The sequence below is a fragment of the Elephas maximus genome, chromosome 2, assembly GCF_024166365.1.
Source record: "Elephas maximus indicus isolate mEleMax1 chromosome 2, mEleMax1 primary haplotype, whole genome shotgun sequence".
NCBI classification, from domain to species: domain Eukaryota; kingdom Metazoa; phylum Chordata; class Mammalia; order Proboscidea; family Elephantidae; genus Elephas; species Elephas maximus.
In genome coordinates this window covers 177,039,803-177,060,413 of record NC_064820.1, presented here as the reverse complement: position 1 = coordinate 177,060,413, position 20,611 = coordinate 177,039,803, and the positions used below count along the sequence as shown (strand labels likewise).

Here is a 20,611-nt window from a genome sequence, read left to right as displayed (position 1 = left end):
TTCCTCATAGCAATTCCAAGGGTATGAATTATTAACCCACATAGTGGATGGAAAAACTAAGAAGCAGGGAGATATGATGGAGCCAGGATGCAATTTCAAGGCTGGCTCCAAAGCCCATCCTTTCCCAGGGTATCCTGCCGTCTTTCTGATAGGTGGTACTCTTCCGAGTTACCTAGATACTCCAATTGGCCTCGTCATGTCAAGCATTAGCTCTATTCTGTGACAGGTGAATTGGCTACTCCACAGGCCATCAATTAAACCACCAATCAACCACCCTAGTATGAATTAATCATGAGTTTCAACTTTGGAGTTGTACTGCCTGGGTTTGAACCTGGGCTGTCATTTTACTAACTTGGAGAATTTGAGCCTTTTAATCACTTAAGTGACCAGCCTTCCTATGCTTCAATTTTTTTTTTTTTTTTTTTAATCTATGAAATTGGGGTAAGGTTGTTGTAAGAAGTAAGTGAGATCAAATATTTGAAGTACTCAGCACAGCCCCTGGCACATAGTAGGAGGTCTAGAAAGGCTAACGACTATTTCTTGAATGGCTACTATGTGCTAGGCAAGGGGCAAGTGTTTGGAGATGAGGAAAACTAGTCACGGTCCTTGCTGTCTTTGGGTTAGTATAGGAGGAGTCAACAAGCAAATAATCACAGAAATTAAGAGAAAAAGCTATGAGGGGAGGTACATAGTTCATATGACTAGATTAAGGAAACTGTGATCTGAAAGATGGGCAGGAAGATACTAGGTCATTTCAGTTTTTGAGAGCCTTTCCCTTAGAAACATCTGTGCCTATGTGCTAGTTTCCATTACTCCAAAGTCTTGAAAGCTAATCATTGGACCAAATCCTTCACAAAGGCCATCAGTGGTTTTACCAAACAAAGAATCTTGTGGGGCAGTAAGAAAATAAGACTAGTACTGGTCCAAGGCAAATAAGTGGCTAAAGGGGTAAGTTTGGTGATAAGTCTGAACTAGGCCTAGGCCTTCAACCTTTGGTAGGCATCAAGTCAACTTTGGAGACTTTTCAACCATCTCAGGCCCACACCCTGGAGATCATGAGGTGGTGTCTTTAGATGGGGTCTGGTAATCCACATTTTTTCATGCTTAGTCAGGAAGAAAACTGCAGGGTTCTTATCTTGAATCCCAGTTCCACCACCTACCATGTGGGTGACCTTGGGCAGGTTATTTAACCTCTCTGAGTCAGTTTCTTCCTGCACAAGGTGAGAATATTAGTGTTACCCACAGGGCTACCATGAAGAAGAAATGATATTAATACACCAAAAATGCTATTAACACAGTCCCTGACATTCCCAACATCCAAAAACCCAGTGCCTATTTTTATTACCATTTTTGTCTAACAATGAAATGTTCTATTTAGGTGTGGTTAGCAATGGAAATGATTTATTCTGGGAATACTGACCTAATCATTGCAGGCTGCCAAATGGTTCTTATCCCAGGTGTCAGGTAGAAAAGAGATATTTTGAAATTAAATTCCTGTCCTGCCCTTCTCAGATTATCTCCTTTGAACTACTGACTTTAAGAGAACATAACAGCATTGTGCCCTTAGGAGAATGTCAGAGTAAGAGTGAGTTCATTCCTTTCTCCAATCTTTATTGAGCCTTACTGAGTGCCAGGGACTGCTCTAGATCCTGGGGGTACAGTGGAGAGCAAGACAGAAAGGGCTCTTGGCTCCCTAGAGCCGATATTCTAGAAGAGGGAGAGACAACAAATAAATAAGTTGTTAGCTGCCGTCAAGTAAGCCCCTTACTCATGGTGACCCCATGTGTTAGAGTAGAACTGCTCCATAGGGTTTTCTTGGCTGTAATCTTTATGGAAGGAGCCCTGGTGGTGCAGTGGCTAAGTGCTAGGCTGTTAACTGAAAGGTCAGCCACTCGAACGTGACAGCGGCTCCTCTGGAAGAAGATGTGGCAGTCTACTTCCATAAAGATTACAGCCTTGGCAACCCTATGGGGCAGTTCTGCTCTGTCCTATAGGGTCACTATGAGTTGGAACCGACTCACTGGTAATGAAGTTTTTAATCTTTATGAAAGCAGATCACTACGCCTTTCTTCCATGGAGCCACTGGATGTTTTCGAACTCCCAACCTTTAGGTTAGCTGTCAATTGCAAACCTCTTGTGCCACCCAGGCTCCTAAGTATGTAAGTAAATAAGATTAATCATTTCAAATAGTGATCAATAATGAGAATAAAACACATAATAGCCAAAAGGTGGAAACAAATGAAATGTTCATCAACAGTGCATTGATAAACAAAATGTGGTCTATTCATACAATGAAATATTATTTGAACAAGAAAAGGGATGAAATACTGATACATGCTACAACACGGATGAACCTTGAAGACATTATGCTCAGTGAAAGAGCCCAGTCACGAAAGTGTACATGTTATATGATTCCATTCATATGAAAGTCCAGAGTGGGAAAATCTTTAGAGACAGAAAGTAGGTTGTGGGCGGGGCAGGGGTGATAGTTAAAGGGTATGGGGTTTCTTTTTGAGGTGATGAAAATATTCTACAATTGGCTGCGGTGACAGTTGCACATATCTGTGAACATACTAAAAACCATTGAATTGTACACTTTAAATGAGTGAATTTGTGGTATGTGAATTTTACCTCAATAAAGCTGTTTTAAGAAAAGAGAAAAGAAAACAGCAACTAATGTCACAAAACAGTATGTGTATAAATTTCTGTATGAGAAACTAACTTGAACTGTAAATTTTCACCTAAAGCACGATAAAAAAAGAAAACAGATAAAGGGTTAGAAAGAAGTGGGGTGTGGTAGAGCTGTTATATTAGGTAAAAATGACTGAGTTGTTTTTTTTTAACCCAAAATATCTAAGTTTTGGTAAATTTTCATGTCGCCTTCAGGTTACTCACTTTGAGCTGCTTTTGCTTATTCCAAAAATGTTGGCATTATTCAATATGATTTTTCTTTTCTTGGGATAGCTTTCAGAGACTGAAACACATGTTTTTGGAGATTCTTAATGGTGATCAATATTTACCCACTAAGGGACAGACTGTGAACTAAAAAAGAAAATCTGTTGTCGAGTTGATTCCGACTTGCAGTGACCCTATAGGACAGAGTAGAACTGCCCCAGAGGGTTTCCAAGGAGCACTTGGTGAATTTGAACTGCTGACTTTTGGTTAGCAGCCGTAGTAGCACTTAACCACTACACCACCAGGGTTTCCAGAACTGTGAACTAGTGTAGATAAATATCATTATGGACATTTTTAATCATGCAGAAAAACAGAAGAAAAATTTAAATGACTCCCATTTCTGCTATTCAAACATGACCATATTTTAGAATATTTATTTCCATTTTTTTATGCATAGTTCTTTTTTCTTTTCTTTTTAAACATTTTTGTAAATCATACCTTTAGCCTTATACCACAAACATCTTTATACTAGTGCAAATACTCACAAATACAACTTTTAAAAGTTACATGGTATACCACTGAGTGGCTGTACTGGAACTTATTAACTGGGCCCTATTGGTGATGTTGTGTGATTGGTGAAATTTAGGCTGTTCCTTTTTTTTTTTCCTTATATAAAGTAGGTTGCAATAACACATAATCTCCCCTTTGGATTACTGCTGTAAAAGTAAAATTGATAAATTAAGGCCCTTGTAAACCAAAAAAACCAAACCCGGTGCCGTCGAGTTGATTCCAACTCAAAGGCTCTCGTATATATAATCAAATTGCTTTTCAAAAGGGAAATGTCAAATTGTAGAGGCCTGAGTACCTGAGAAAATGCTTATCCTACCTCACCTTGAACTGCATTGGGTATTATCATTTTTTATAATCTCTCCAAGTTTGCCAGGGAAGGCAGGATCTCTCAAATTTGTTTTAATTGGAATTTTGGTCCTATCACTTGCTAGATACACTGTGACCTTGAGCAAACTAGTTCTCAGTTCTAAGCTAGGTTTAGGGTCCTGGCTCAGTCATTACCAGCTGTGTGACCTTGGGCAAGTCCCTTCACTTTTCTTAACCTCAGTTTTCTCATTTGTGTGATAAATAAGACCAACCCTGCAGGTTAGCATAAGAACTGAATGAGACAGTGTCTGTAAAATACCTGACGAATAATAATTAGTATGACCACAAACCCACTGAATAAAAAAAAGGAAAAAACACAAACCCGTTGCCATTGAGTTGATTCCAACTCATAGTGACCCTACAGTGCCTGGTAGGTTTGAACTAGCCAAACCTTTTGGTTAGCAGCAGTAGCACATAACCACTACACCACCAGGGTTTCCAACTGACTGAAAGGCATTATTATCATGGTCTTCCCTGATAGTTGTAGTTGTAAAATACCAGCTCTCCTGTGCCCTGACCCTGCAAACAGGCAACATCAGGATTTTGGCCTAGAGAAGCGGCAATGCTGACCAAGTTTCCCTGAGCTTCAGAAGTCAGGTGGCAATCTCTCTGTGGGCTGGGCTTCAGGAAGCTGGGAGGTGTACAAGTCAAAAATCAATTGTAACTCGGGCATGTCGCCTGTCAGGTGGGAGCGGGGCTTAAGTAGAGTAGTAACCACCCTGGCACCCTCGTGTCACAGGGCCTCAGGCATCTCCTGGAAGGATGAGGAAGAGGCCTTGGGTGTGAGGAGCAGAGTATCCCAACTATAGCCCAGTCAGCCACTGAAGAGGGCAGGGGGGCATCTGGGCTTTCTCAGTGTGCTCAGTTTGGCGGCCAGAGATTCCAGAAATTTCCCATCAGAGGAAAAAGGAGAAGGGGCTGGTGAGATGGAAATCCCTCTTCCATATGTGTGCAGGATGAAGACAGATGTATTGATTTCCTTTTAAGTACACGTGTCACTTCAACTGTAATTACCTTTTCCCAAGTTCAAGTACGGGCCAAGGGGGGGTGACAAAAGGATATGAATCTATAATGGGATTCTTAAAAAGAGACAGGAAAAAAGGTTCATCAAATTTATAGCCAAATGCAAACTGCAATCACTTCCCAGGACGATTATGGGAATGCAGAACTGATGGAGGAAAATAGACTTCAGACTTCAACCTGTTGCTGTTGAGTCGATTCCAACCCGTGGGGTCCCATGTGTGTCAGAGTAGAGCTATGATACATAATGTTTTCAATGGCTGGTTTTGGGGGTGTTTTCAGGGAAAAAAATCACAAAGTTTAGTAAAGCAAAAAGAAAGTTCCATCTGGTATATATTCAAAAAGACAGAAGTTGAGAAGCAGACAAACCTGCTGCCAGAGCTCATGTCTACCGGAATCCGAGGAAGGTTACAGAATGGACAAGAATGGGAAAACGGACAAGAATGGGAAAACGGACAAGAATGGGAAAACGGACAAGAATGGGAAAACGGACAAGCATTCTACCACAGACTCGTCTGCCGGAGTCCAAGGACGGTTACAGAGTCATCAGTATATATTAACATTACAGATGGGCAAAACCACTGAAAGCCTCACTTTTCACAGATTGGCTAGAAACTGCGATCCTGCATTTTGAATTGTCCCTCTCAACGATCATTGGTACAGGTTTCAATAAGCACAGTCAGGAGGGTCTTCACTGGTCCAACAAATTTCTATTCACTATATGTTAATAAGAAAAAGATAAGAGTGGAAAATCTTTTGTGTTCTGGCTTAGGTGAAAGGTTCCCTAAAAAGATATTTTCCAAGATTATTCTACTTATTATCTTTATACCTCAGGGCCTAGTTGATGTGTCCTTGTGAGCCCTTGGAAACCCTGGTAGCATAGTGGTTAAGAGCTACGGCTGCTAACCAAAAGGTCGGCAATTCGAATCCAACAGGAGCTCCTTGGAAACCGAATGGGGCAGTTCTACTCTGTCCTGTGGCGCTGCTGTGAGTCGGAATCGCCTTGACGGCAATGGGTTTTTTGGTTTGTGAGCCCTTGTGAGCCCAGCTCCAGGTGGGTCACATTCTCTATGCTCAAGGACAGGGAATAATGACTCCAATATTATTTCCTAAATCAGGGGAGTAGATCACCAGGCCTTTCTTGTGAGGTGCCTCTGGATGGACTTGAGCCTCCAACCTTTTGGTTAGCAGCCAAGTATAAGCACATTAACTATTTGCACCACCAAGGGACTTCTCAGGAGCCCTGGTGGCACAGTGGTTAAGAGCTCAGCTGCTAACCAAAAGACCAGCAGTTCAAATCTACCAGCCGCTCTTTGGAAGCCCTATGGGACAGTTCTACTCTGTCCTGTAGGGGTGCTATGAGTTGGAACTGACTCGACAGCACCTAACAACAACAAGGGACTCTTCAAATTCTACAGCCCCCACTTATTAGCCAAGTGGCTTTGAATAACTCACTCAACCTCTCAGAGCCTTTGTTTCCTCATCTGTTAAATGGGGATAACAATATTACTGACCTCATGGGTTTTATGAGAACTGCATGAGATAAAGCATATATTAGCCCAGGGCCTGCAGTATAATATGCTCTTAAGAAATGCCAGCTGCTTTTTGCTGTGTATATTCTCAACAACAATAACAACAAAACAAAATAAATAAATAAAGAAATGCCAGCTGTTTTTATTATAGGAGACAGCTGTGGGAGGCAAGGTACTTCTTTTCATAGTTAAAATCTTCAATTTTGTTATCAAAAAGGTAATTTATTTTTCTATTTATTTTTATGAAATGATGATAGTACATTTCTGGTGATCTTACCTGGCCAAATGAGGGGCTGGCATCCCTAAGCTTCTCCTCCAGGTGTAAAATGTAGTTAACAATACCTTCCAGACAAAATTGTTTGAGAATTAAAGGAGAGAAATGTTGGGAGGTGCTCAACACAGGTCAGGTGAGCTGGAATCAGATTTTTCTAGACCAGCTCTGTCATGAAGAAATGTAATGTGAGCCACATATATAGCTGAAAGTTTCCTGGTAGTCACATTAAAAACATAAAAAGAAGTGTGTGAAATTAATTTTAATACTACATTTTATTTGAAATATCATTTTAACATATAATCGATACAAAAAAATTGTTGAGATGCTGTACAATAATTTTCTCCTACCCAGTCTTTAAAATCCATTGTGTAGAAAACAGCACATCTCAGTTTTGACCAGGTACATTTCATGTGCTCAATAACCACATGTGGCTGTTGGCCACCAAACTGGACAGCAGAGCTCTAGGGGGTATTGGCAGCAAAGCTATCTGAGAGATGCCACCAACTCAATGCTTCCTTACCCTTCCTTTGTCTGGGTCTTTTAAAAACAAAAAAACAAGTTATGAAAAACATCTTTCAAATTCCCCTTGCTGACTTCTGAATGTCTTTTTTCCAGAGCTCCATCCCTTAGCTGACATAAAGGAAGCCCTTGGGCTGGGGTGAGCCTGGAAGTGTGATGTAGATTTTCTCTTTTTGCCTTTGACCAGCAGTTCTAGCACTTTCCAACCTTGGAATAATAGAAACCACTTATTAAATGCCAGGCACTGTCTAAGTGATTTACACACATTTCCTTATTTAATCTTCACAACTATGGAGTAGGTTCTATTATGATGCTGTTTTCCCGCGGGGCGGGGGCGGGGGGAGCTCAAAGAAATTGGGTAACTTGCTCAAAGTCACAGAGCAGGGAAATGGCAGGATTTGATCTCACTGACTCTGAAGCCAGATTAGCATTTTTATTAGCTATTATGTCATTCTTTATAATTAGTAAATTGCAGAGTTAGCATTTAAATTCACTTCTGGCTCCAAATTGATCTAGGTAACCAGTCTCTGAATGAAGCTCCAGGTTTCTCACTGTAAAAGGGAATCAGAGTCACCTTGCAGCTTAATTTTGAGGATTAAACGAGCTAAATTACTTGCAAATCTGTACCGCATTTGGACGTGTGTTCCTTTTTTCCTTTACTACAAGTCTTTCTGGAAGGGCTCATGATCTGATTACCCTAAACTGTAATAACCTGTAGTGACAATCTTAGGAAGTGTGAGGGCAGCGCTTGGCACGAAAGGCCAACAAGTTAGAAAATGTGGAAGGAGACTATGGACCCTGCACCCCTGTGTGATGGCCTGGAATGAGCTGCAGGCATGGCTGTCCTTCTGAAAGACTGAGAAGCCTTGGGCAAGTCCCTTGTCTGTGAACAGAGGAGACAGGACTAGATGGGGTCCGAATTCCTCTCCCGCTGACTGTTCTGCCCTGCACGGCAAAGCACTCTCTCCCCCACTACACACACTTAAAGGCCTAGCGCATCAGCCACGTGACCGTGAGCTAACGCGGTGCTCGCCTCCCTCCCTCGCGGGTGGAAAGCTTAAGGGTGGGCTTATTATGAATGAATACGGAGCAAAAAACACAGGGTTGAGGCTTCAGAGGGAAGTCACTACGGTGACCAAAGCAGAGCGAACGAGTGGCTGACTCCAAGAGCCCTCCAAGGTCTCTTGTCTTTTATTCCAGAACTCTGCCCGGCTTCCAGCACCGCGAGCACTGCGAGTTAAGTGCCTCAAGGTCAAGGGAACAAAGGGAATATGACATCCAAATTGGCTTCGCCTGTTCCCTTCATCCTCAGCATCCACAGACCTAGATGGAGTGGGTTGAGTCCGGAAGGAATTCAGATTTGGATAGAGGCGTCAACTTACACCACGGGGAGCAGCCTCAGAGGGCTCTGGGGTGGGCTGGCAGAGGCCCTGGTGGCGCGACCTCTAATGCAGGGCCACAAAGACAGCCGAGACCCGGCCCGCCTCTGTAGAAGGAGGAAAGCTCCTTATGAATCATTTAGAGTCCTTGAAAAGCTCTTCTGAGACTTGCTTCTATTCTTCACCCAGCACACATACTAGAGCAGAAATCCACGTCTAGGTACCCAAAGGAGAGCAGAAACGGCAGGCTGGAGCCTCTGGGTTCTGGGATGGGGCCTCGCTGTCAGATCCCGCTTGCAGGTCTGTCCATACATCCCCACCTTCCCCCCTCCCCTCCACCCCCCTCCTCACCCCAGTCTGAGATCCTTTTACCCAGGCTCTATTTATTAACTTATTTATGTATTTCTTTGTTGAGGAACTTAAACATTTCTCCTAGGAAATAAATGTTCATTGTGGAAAATTGGGAACTTGGAAAACATACATGGGTAAAAAGGGAAGAAAACCCACTGTGAATTTACCACCTAGACATGACCGTTCATTCCTTCCTTCATTCAGGACTTCTACAAATATTTTTTGAAGGCCTACTATGTTGCCAGGCACATGTGGGAGGTGCAAGGATGAACAATACAGACATCGAAAAGGGCTTTTTTCTATCTGTACCTATGCGCACAGATCTTCCCAAGAAAACTGTTGTTTTGAAAACAAACACAAGATAGAGTAGGAGTTTGGTATAAAAATGAGTTAAAACACCTTTAACTCAATATTCAGGCGATTTTTGTGTTTGCACATGGATAGGCAACTATTCAGTCAGAGGAACAACTTGGGGGTGAACACTAAAACTTGGGAGGGGGTTGCTCTGAAGTAAATGCTAAGGACAGTGCCTGGCCCCCAGATCCTGGCTCAGAATTTACACTCTGTGAACTGAGCAACCTCCACGCTCTCACCCAGGCCTCCACACCCTTGGAAGGGATAATAAGAATAGTTACTGCTTTGCACACCTGGTCTCATTTAATGTCCCTGTCACAGAAACTATTTGAGATAAAGACAATTATTATCATTCCCATTTTATAGACGAGAGAATTTTTCTGTGACAACCCCTAACGCCAAAGATGAAGAAATTGAAGATTTTTACCAACGTCTGCAGTCTGAAATTGATTAAACATGCAATTGAGATGCAGCGATAATTATTGGTGATTGGAATGCAAGAGTTAGAAACAAAGAAGGATCAGCAGTTGAAAAATATGGCCTTGATGATAGAAATGACTCTGGGGATCGCATGATAGAATTTTGCAAGACCAGCGACTTATTCATTGCAAATAGCTTTTTTTCAATAATATAAACGGCAGCTGGATCTTACCAGATGGAATACACAGGAATCAAGTTGACTATATTTATGGAAACAGATGATGGGGAAGCTCAATATAATCAGTCAGAAAAAGGTCAGGGGCCAGCTTTGAAACAGGCCATTAAGTGCTCATTCATATGCAAGTTAAACTGGAATCTGAAGAAAATTAAGACAAGTCCACAATAGCCAAAGTACAACTTTGAGTATATCCCATCTGAATTTAGAGACCATTTCAAGAATAGATTTGATGCATAGAACACTAATGACTGAAGACCAGACAAGTTGTAGGATGACATCAAGGATATCATACAAGAAGAAGGCAAAAGGTTATTAAGAAGACAGAAAGAAAAGACCAAAATGGATGTCAGAAGAGACTCTGAAACTTGCCCTTTAAAAAAAAAAAAAATTTTTTTTTTTTAGTTAAAGTGAATGGAAGAAATAATGAAGTAAAAGAGCTGAACTGAATATTTCAAAGGGTGGCTCGAGAAGACAAAGTAAAGTATTATAATGAAATTTGTGAAGACTTGGATTTAGAACACCAAAAGGGAAGATCAGGTTTGGCATTTCTCAAGCTGAGAGGACTGAAGAAAAAATTCAAGTCTTGAGTTGCAATGTTGAAGGTTTCTATGGGCAAAAAAATGAACAATGCAGGAAGCATCAAAAGAAGATGAAAGGAAGGACAAAGTCACTGTACCAAAAAGAATTGGTCGATGTTCAACCATTTCAGGAGAAAGCGTGTGATCGAGAACCTATGGTACTGAAGGAAGAAGTAGAAGCTGCGCTGAAGGCAACGGTGAAAAACAAGCCTCCAGGAATCGACAGAATGCCAATTCATATATTTCAACAAACAGATGCAACGCTGGAAGCGCTCACTTGTCTATGCCAAGAAATTTGGAAGAGAACTACCTGGTCACCTGACTGGAAGAGATCCATATTTATGCCCATTCCAAAGAAAAGAGATCCAACAGAATTCAGAAATTATCAAACGATATCATTAATATCAGACACAAGTAAAATTTTGCTGAAGATAATTCAAAATCAGTTGTAGCAGTACGTGGATGGGAAACTGCAAGAGATTCAAGCTGGATTCAGAAGAGGACATGGCCAAAGTTAGATGGATCACGGCTGAAAGCAGGGAATACCAGAAAGATGTTTACCTGTATTTTATTGACTATGCAAAGGCATTAGACTGTGTGGATGATAAATTATGGATAACATTGAGAAGAATGGGGATTCCAGAACACTTAAATGTGTTCGTATGGAATGTGTACATAGATCAAGAGGTAGTGGTTGGAACAGAACAATGGGATACTGTGTGGTTTAAAATCAGAAAAGTTATGTGTCAAAGTTGTATCCTTTCACCATACTTATTCAATCTGTATGCTGAGCAAATAATTTGAGAAACTGGACTATAGGAAGAAGAACGGCATCAGGATTGGAAGAAGACTCATTAACAAGCTGTGATATGCAGATGACACAACCCTGCTTGCTGAAAGGAAAGGGGACTTGAAGCATTTACTGATAAGCATTAAAGACTACAGCCTTCAGTATGGATTACACCTCAACAAAAAGAAAACAAAAATCCTCACAACTGGACCAATAAGCAACTTCATGATAAATGGAAAAAATATCGAAGTTGTCAAGGATTTCATTTTACTTGGATCCACAATCAACACTCATGGAAATAGAAGTCAAGAAATCAAAGGACGTATTGCATTGGGCAAATCTGCTGCAAAGACCTCTTTATTTATTTTTGTTTATACTTTATTTTTTATTGTACTTTAGATGAAGGTTTACAGAGCAGATTAGTTTCTCATTAAACAATTAATACACATACTGTTTTGTGACAATGGTTGCCAATCCCATGACATGTCAACACTCTCCTCTTCTTGACCTTGGGTTCCCCATTACCAGCTTTCCTGTCCCCTCCTGCCTTCTCATCCTTGTGCCTGGGCTGGTGTGCCCATTTAGGCTCATTTTGTTTCATGGGCCTGTCCAATCTTTGGCTGAAGGGTGAACTTCAGGAGTAACTTCAGTTCTGAGTTAAAAGAGTGTCCAGGCCATACTCTCAGGGTTCTCCAGTCTCTCAGGCCAGTAAGCCTGGTCTTTTTTGTGTGCATGTGAGTTAGAATTTTGTTCTACATTTTGCTCCAGCTCTATCTGGGACCTCTGTTGTGATCCCTGTCAGAGCAGTCGGTGGTGGTAGCCGGGAACCATGTAGTTGTGCTGGACTCAGTCTGGTGGAGGCTGTCGTAGTTGTAGTCCATTAGTCCTTTGGACTAATCTTCCCCTTGCGTCTTTGGTTTTCTTCATTCTCCTTTGCTCTAGTTGGGGTGGGACCAGTGGAGTATTTTAGACGGTGGATCACAAACTTTTGAGACCCCAGACTCTACTCACCAAAATAGGATGTAGAACATTTTCTTTATAAATTATGTTATGCCAGTTTAGCTAGATGTCCCCCAAGACCATGGTTTCCAGCTCTCAGCCCAATGATTCAGTTCCTCAGGGAGTTCGAATGTGTCTATGAAGCTTCCATGACCTTGCCTTGGTCAAGTTGCGCTGACTTCCCCAGTATTGTATACTATCTTATCCTTCACCAAAGTTACCATTTATCTGTTGTTAGTGTTTTTCCTTCACCACACCCTAGTAACCATCAAAGGTTGTTTCTTTCTGTATGTAAATCTTTTCATGAGTTTTTATAATAGTGGCAAAAACAAAAACCAAACCTGTTGCCTTCAAGTCAATTCCTACTCATAGCGACCAATAGAACAGAGCAGAACTGCCCTATAGGATTTCCAAGGAGTTCCTGGTTGATTCCAATTGCCAACCTTTGGGTTAGCAGCTGTAGCTCTTAACTACTATGCCACCAGGGTTTCCCAATATTGGCAAAAGACCTCTTTAAAGTGTTAGAAAGCAAAGATGTCACTTTGAGGACTAAGGTGTGCCTGCCCTAGGCTATGGTATTTTCAATCACCTCATATGCATGTGAAAGCTGGACAAAGACTGAAGAAGAATTGATGCTTCTGAAATATGGTATTGGTGAAGAATATTGAATATACCATGGACTGCCAGAAGAAACTTGTGGGAAATTATACAATGTGGGAACTCAGTGTGGGTCTAGGAGTTTCATAGAATTATATGCCATGTTTAATTCATCAATTATGGTGAATTGTAGACACAGTGAACATGGTGAAAACCCTGGAAGATAGGATTCATGTCTGTTTACTGGAGTAGATAAATATTTGTTGAATGAATGAGTAAAACAATCCTGTACTCGGAAAGATCTGGGTCAGATAGGACCTGCTGCTAGCAACTTGTGTGACTTTTTAGGTTTTTAGTCTGTCTAAGGCTCAGTTTCCCTGTTCCTTAAATGAGGAAGAGGATTTAACTCTCAGGATTGTTAAATGAGTTTATGGGAAAATTTCTGGCATAGACTGAATATTCAGTAAATTCATTTCCTTTTGTTACTGTGAAGTAAGATTCTGAACCTGCTCTGACAGGGACCTCCTACTGGCCTTTTCCCAAGACCCAATGCCTTGAAATAGGCAGAACATATGGTGATATTTGCTTATTGTCATTTTCACTCCTTTCTACTTGTAACTGGAATTCTGGCTTTGCAACTTACCAGGAGTGACCTAGGGCATCCTCTTTGTGCCTTAGTTTCTTTATCTACAAAAAAAAAAGATATAGTACCTACTTTCTAGCAGAATCGTAAAGAAAAGTGTTTAGATTAGGGCCTACGTAGAAAAAAAAAATCGTAGAAGGTGCTGAGAAAATGTTAGCTGTAACTTCTCCTTAGAATTTTTTTTTTTTTAAACTCCATTTAAGGCTGTCAACTTCTGCTGTCTCCTATACATTCTCAGTGGCTATGGTCTCTTCTGGGAAAAAAAGGCTGACTCAGATGCAATTTGAGAGAACGTTCAGTAGCTTCTTCCCAACATAACAAACCAAGACACTTAAGTGCTGGTAGAGAAGTATGGGCACCAGGACACTGAAGTGGGAGATCTTTTTACCTGGAGCATAGGAGAGGCAGGGAAAGGAAAAGGCTTAACCAGGGAACCAGGTGCGACCACTTTCCACTGGATTTGGAGAGAACAAGCAGGCTAGCAATGCCTCAGGACTGCTCTCTAGAACATTCATCAGCTTAATCCAGTGTGCATGTTCTCCTTCCTTTTCATTAGCATTTTTCTTTTTTGAAATAAGTAGGTGCTTTGTTCCTAGAAAGTGGAGAGAAGTCAAGGAAAACTCTCCTAATGTGGGGCCAGGAGGTTATGAGGAATGTCTTGTCCATCTTTCTACCTTCAGGACTTGGCACAGTGTCTGGCATTGCAGACGCTCAAAAGTGTTTGTAGAATTATTTTTCAAACTTAGTTGTCCTTTCCAAAGAAGCCTGTCGTGCCCACACGCGGGCGCAAGCAGGTCCGCGCCTAGAAATAACATTTATTCTAAGGACCTCCGCGCAGGGCTTCTTGGGAAGCGGTCCCCCTCCCATACTCTCTTGCTACTCCTCCCCTCCGCTGCCTTTGAAAGAACAAGCTCGCTACGTGATTCCCTCCTTTCTCCCACCTCAGAAAACCGGTTGATAATGGGCAGTAGCATAGGCCAACCGTAAGACCTTAGTTCTTCCTCCAGCCATTGGAAAGAGGCGATAAGTATACGGCTCAGCTTTTGTGAGTTGCCCCGCCCCCTTTTGAGCCCGCCTCCCCACTCCTCCTCCGGGATTCGACATTTGACAACTCAAGGGGCCAATGAGAAGTTCCTACTCTGTATGGGGGGGCTGGATTGACTAGATGATAGACGTCCCCTACTGGCCATTGCGATGTCACAGGGGCGGGAGCGGTGTAGGATGGAACCAATGGCGCGGTGCCAATAACGAGCATCAGGGAAAGGGCGGGACGAAACTGTTCACGGGAGGGCGGGGAAGGCTTAGGGAACCAAGCAGCGCTGCCGCCGCCGCTGCTGCTGCCTGAGTTGGAGGAGGGAGAAGCCAGAGAGAAAATGGCGGCTGTAGCTGCAGAGGCGGCAGCGACTGCAGCGACTGCAGCGTCCCCCGGGGAGGGGGGCGCCGGCGAGGCCGAGCCGGAGATGGAGCCCATCCCCGGCAGCGAAGCCGGTACTGACCCCCTACCGGTCACCGCCACTGAAGCATCTGTGCCGGATGGCGAGGCCGACGGGCAGCAGTCCGCTCCTCAGGCCGACGAGCCGCCGCTCCCGCCGCCACCGCCGCCGCCAGGGGAGCTCGCCCGCAGCCCGGAGGCGGCGGGGCCAGAGCTGGAGGCTGAGGAGAAGCTGCCAGTCCGGCTTGCGGAGCCGGCGGCTGCCGCGCCTCGGGAAGAGCCCGACCGTCCACCTTCTCCTGCACCGCCGCCGGAGCAGCTCCTGGCTCCGGAGGAGCGCGAGGAGCCGCCGCTGCCCCAGCCCGCAGTCCCGGTGCTCGTGCCGCCGGCGGGCGGAAACTCTGCGGTGTCGCAACTGATTCCCGGCTCGGAGGTGCGGGTCACGCTGGACCACATCATTGAGGACGCGCTCGTCGTGTCGTTCCGCCTCGGGGAGAAGCTCTTCTCTGGTGTCCTTATGGATCTGTCCAAAAGGTACCGCGCCCGTCCCCCCTCACGCCCCGGGGCGCCCCGGCCGGCGCGGTCCCAAGGGAGGGAGCGAGCCGTAGCGGCCCCTTGGTTCCCGGCTCCCGCCTCCTGAGCGCACGGGCCCAGCCGCCTGCACCGCCCTCTGGTCTTGCGCGTGGCGCGCTCTCCGAGTGGGGCAGGAGAGCGAGGCCACGAGAGGGCGATCCCTGCCCCAGGTGGGCTCCTGCGGGGGGCAGGTGTGCCACGGATGGGGTGGGGGGTCGGGTGCTTCACGGGCTGCAGATCTCATCCCCTAGCCCCCCGGCCGACTTTTGCGTCCAGACTCCGGCTCACCCGCACTGCGAAGGGTGGGTTAATGCAAAATGCCAGATAGGTTTTTGCAGTGATCAAGGTGCTGGGCGGGGGCGATTACTTGTGAGGCGCTTTTTTGTTTGCCTTCAAATTAACCTTTAACTTTAGGGGGGATTGGAGAAAAGGGTGTGTGCACTGGGGTTCCCAAAAGGTTACCTGTCACTGCATGTAGGGGGAAGATCATTTATTACAATGAGCCTTGTAATTGTTATTTTTAAAGTTAGAAGTAATTCCTCTTAGGTAACTTTGTTAAATAGGGAAGCACATTTGGCTAATTTTAGTTTTAAGAAAAGTCTAAGGAAGAGATCGATTTTTTTTTTTTTTTACCTTTAATGAGAAGATGATGAGTGGCATAAAGTGTTCAAATGACTTCTAGTGCTACAGATAGATTATAGCTTAAATTTATTAAGAACAAGAAGTTTAAATTTATTAAGAACATCTACAAACCTCTGCCTTGACCAGCCCATTTTCATCATGTTGATTTAAATGTTTATGGACACTCCTTTAAACAAGTAAGGATCATCTGTCTTTAAGTCTGGAGTTAACCTTTTTATTCTCTTCTTTTGCAGATATGAAGTGCAGAGACTCCCATTCACGGCTCTCCATTCTGTTTCCTGCAACAGCACACACTCTGATGGTATCTTACCTGCTTGGGAAATGGCTTGTTAGTATGTTTCACTTTCAACTCCTTGCACTCCCATCAAGACACAAGAATCCTTCTCTCCCTTTTGGGGGAAAAAGCCATTTCAAATTTATAGCTAAATATGGTGTGTGAGGGGAAGATGGGAAGCTTTACAGTTACTCTGGACACTGTTTAATATCGTTTTGGTTTTTGTGTTTTTTTAAGAATTCTGGCTCAGGACTTTTATACTTTTGTTTTCATAATTAGAAAGCAGAATAAGATCAGTGTGCTTTCTACTGAGGCATTTAATAGTGAGAGACACTCAGTAGTGTGTTTGCTGTTGAATCAAACAGAAGAGAAGGCCAGTGATTGTGTGAGAATCTGGATTTCAAATCTGCAAAAGGAAGGTGCAAAAAGGTAAGTAGTCTTTGCAAATACAATGGATAGCACTTTCTTGTTTTGAGGCTCTCATTGTGTTGGTGTTTGATTTTTTAAAAAATATTTGATAGAGAATTGCAGTTTTTGAGTTTTGGTCTATTTTGCTAACAGTGTTTCTCATAAACAGCAATTTCTTTTATGGGAAGAGCTTTTCTTACAATGAGCCCTTCATATTTGAATGTTTTGAGTGAAAGAATCCTATCAAAGTATTTTTTTTAAAAGCCATTAAGGGAACTGTATCAACTTTTCATTCAGCAAATGTTCATCGAGCATATCTGTGCGAAAGGCGCCCCCCTAGGTATTCTGAGTATGACATGATGAGTGAGACAAAGCCCCCTGTCATCTAGGAGCTTACTTGGGAGGACAGCAGCTGTGGACCTGGTGAGGTTCCAAAGTGAGGAAATAAAACACGGTGTCTTTAAAATTTCCTAATTTAAAGAATTACTAGTTGGGTCGTACTTTTTCATAATTTGATTTGAAAAAAAGACCTGCCAATAGATTTTGTAATCTGCGGTTGCCTTGATCACACACTTACATGTGGAATTCTGGGGTTAACTTATGACCCAGGAGGTACTCTTGTATAGGCTCTACCAAGATCATGACTCTGTACTCATCAGTTGCTTTAAACATAATTTTATTCTATTTGAATTGACCATGAATTAAATCTTTAGATAAAAATAAAAGCTTTTTGATGAGTGCCTATTATGTGCCAGGTGTTGTACCACATGCTTTAGTGTGTATAACTCTGGTGATAATTTTCATTTATGTCATAGGAAGAAATTGAGGTTCATGTAGCTTGGCAAGTCATTTAGCTTGTTAATAATGGTAAAGCAAAGAGTCAAACACAGGTTGATCTAAACCTGTCCGTTTTTCTACTGTTGTATTAGAAAGTTAGTTGGACTGGTCATTTTTTTTTTTTTTTTTCCTTTTTAAGCAGTAAGTAAAGAAATGGGTATTTCCTAAATTTAGTGCTTACTTTGATTTCAGTGGCTGTGGGATAATACAGAGTCTCTGGGTGGTGCAAATAGTTAACATGCTTGGCTGCTAACGGAAAGGTTGAAGGTTCAGATTCACCCAGGGACACCCTGGGAGAAAGGCTTATCAGCTATTGCAAACCCTATGCAGCACAGTTCTCTTCTTGATACAGGTGGGGTCACTGTGAATCGGAATTGACAGCAACTGGTTTTTATGGGATGATACAAAAGATACGTATGTTTGAGCCAAGCAGATTCTTTACTCAGTTAACAGCCATAGAACCTTCTGCTCCCCATTTCCTTAGCTGTATATTTGGAAAACATAATAGGCTGTAAAATCTTCGTTCTTGCCTGTTCAGAGAGATAGGTAATAAACAATTAACATTTGAGAGACTACTAAGTTCATCAGTGTATGTGTACTTTGAATTCTTCAGTCTTCAAGAGGAAATAAAATTTTAATAATTTCTTCTTTATTTTTTTCTGACATTATACATGGCACAGAAGTGTCTTTTAAAGTGGAAGATAGTTCACTGTGTGGACAAAGTGTTTGATCCTAGAGAACAGGATTTAATATATATGTAGATTGACCAATAATTTGCTTTTATAAGCATTTGATTTTTTTGCTTTATTTGCCTTATTTTCAGAGTTACTTGAAAAACAGGAGCAGGACACATATAACTCAAAACAGCAACAACATACAGAGAAAGAAAAAAGGAAAGAAAAGAAAGTAGTACTAAGTGATTATTAGACCTGGGCGGATTGTCAGGGTACTTGGATATTTGGTTCTAGTTCCAGCCTCTCCAATTAACACTGATTTTGGGCAAATCATTGTGACTCTTTGGGCTCCAGCCTGTCTAATTCTCATATAAGCCTAGTTTATTTTGGCTTTCGGCAGTTGACTGAAACACATACAAACAAAATTTAGGCCTCACTCTATGTGTAAAGTTAATGGTCTATACCATTCTGATTTGATTGTTAATATCTCCTCGTCTCTTTGTTAAAGGTAGCTTGCTTTGGCAGATAAATGACATGGTTGCCCTAAAAATAAGGGTATTTGAGTATCAAGTTAAAAACTTTATTAAGCATAGTTATTTGAAACTGATTGCCTTGAGATGGGACATTCCTTAGTTTTGTCTAGACTCTATCATTATTGTTTTATACCCAACCCTCTTAGCTAAGTTAAATTACCTGCCACCCATTTGTGCTTATGAGCAATCCTTACACGATTGTCTTTTTATGATCGTTACTATACAGACAGTCTAATACTAGCAGATGAAAATAATGAACCCTACAAGTTCGGTTTGGATTTTCCTATTTCCTTTTCTTTCTTTGGCACAGTGGTTAAGACCTTGGCTGCTAACCAAAAGGTCAGCAGTTCGAATCCACCAGCTGCTCCTTGGAAAACCTATGGGGCAGCTATACTCTATCCTATAGTGTCTCTATGAGTTGGAAATCTGCAAGACTGCAACAGGTTTTGTTCTTTCTTTCTTAACCTTATGCTTTTGTAATTTTGTCGCGGGTATGCTTTTCTTGATTTAACATTATATAATAAGCATTTCTTCAAGCTGCTAAACTGCCTTCATGATTATTTTAGGCAGAATAATAAATCAGTGGCTGTGCCATAAATTTTGTTTAGGTTTTTATTATGGGAATTCAATCTCCATGTATGTATCAGCCAGGGCTTCAGCATTTCTGAGCTTTAAGCCAAACCTATTTCCTCATGTACCCGCCTCCGCTGGATTATTTTGAAGCAAATCCCAGACATATCACTTTATCTATAAATATTTAGTATAACTCTCTAAGAGATGAGGACTTAAAACACACAAGCATACTAATATTATCAGGCCTAAGATAATAGCAAAAATGCCTTTATGTCATCATTCAGTCAGTTTAAAAATGTTACACATTATTTCAGATCTCTCAAAAACATCAACACTGTTTTAAATTTTGTTCAAATCAATTCCAAATAAAGTTCATACATTGCAGTTGGTTGATTTTCTTAAACCTCTTTTCATCTATAGTTCTTCTGCCATTACTTTAATTCTCGTGCAATTTATTTTTAAAGAAACCATGAATTTTGTTTTGTAGAATTTTCAACATTCTTGATTTTTTTCTAATTGCATCCCCTTTGATACATTTCCATGACATTTCAAAATAGTTCTTTTCCTGTAGGAGCTAACTGATGGGGCAACAACACAGTCTTCTCAAGGCCTCTTTTGAAAGCCTCTCTTCCCTTGTTTTGGGTCAGTAGAAATAATTACAGATATCTCTTACGTCCCAGCAAACTCTTAGACCTATCCTTTACCAACATAAAAAAGTGTAACCAGTCAAGATTATCTATGAAGGAAAAAAGCCTTCAGCCCAAACTTCTGTAAAGGTAGTTCCTCAGCCATCTCAGCTTATACCTGAAGGGGCACTATTTACTGGGACCAACTGTTTTCACCTACATAGAGGGTTTATTTAAATCGTCTGTTTATTGCTAGTCTACGCAATCGATCCTACCTGTGGAAAGGTATTATGTACATCTTACAAAAATGGTGAAAAAAACAGTTTGAAATCCTGAAAAATCTTTTAAAATTCCAGTTCTCTTGACCTGACTTTAAGAAATCATGAAGTAAATGCTTGTGTTTGAAAATGCTTGTGCATTTTAATTTTGTAGTATACTTATTAAAGATTGTAGCTAGATGTATTTTGGGTTCGATCTTATACAAATATTGACATTTTTATGTTTACGTGGGGTA

The 20,611-nt window shown here is 41.9% G+C and overlaps 1 protein-coding gene across 4 annotated transcripts in view; it reads left to right on the top strand.

Moving 5' to 3' along the window:
• The first annotated feature begins 14,842 nt into the window (after positions 1 to 14,842).
• PWWP2A (PWWP domain containing 2A) overlaps positions 14,843 to 20,611 on the top strand; it is a 44,851-nt gene continuing 39,082 nt past the window's right edge. For 2 of the 4 annotated variants that reach the window (XM_049874240.1, XM_049874239.1), the window contains exon 1: positions 14,844 to 15,491. In XM_049874240.1, the coding sequence (XP_049730197.1) occupies positions 14,899 to 15,491 (593 nt within the window). In that variant the 5' untranslated portion in view covers positions 14,844 to 14,898. Of the gene's footprint in view, positions 15,492 to 20,611 lie in introns of all 4 variants that reach the window. The other 2 variants (XM_049874238.1, XM_049874241.1) reach the window with 2 other exon arrangements.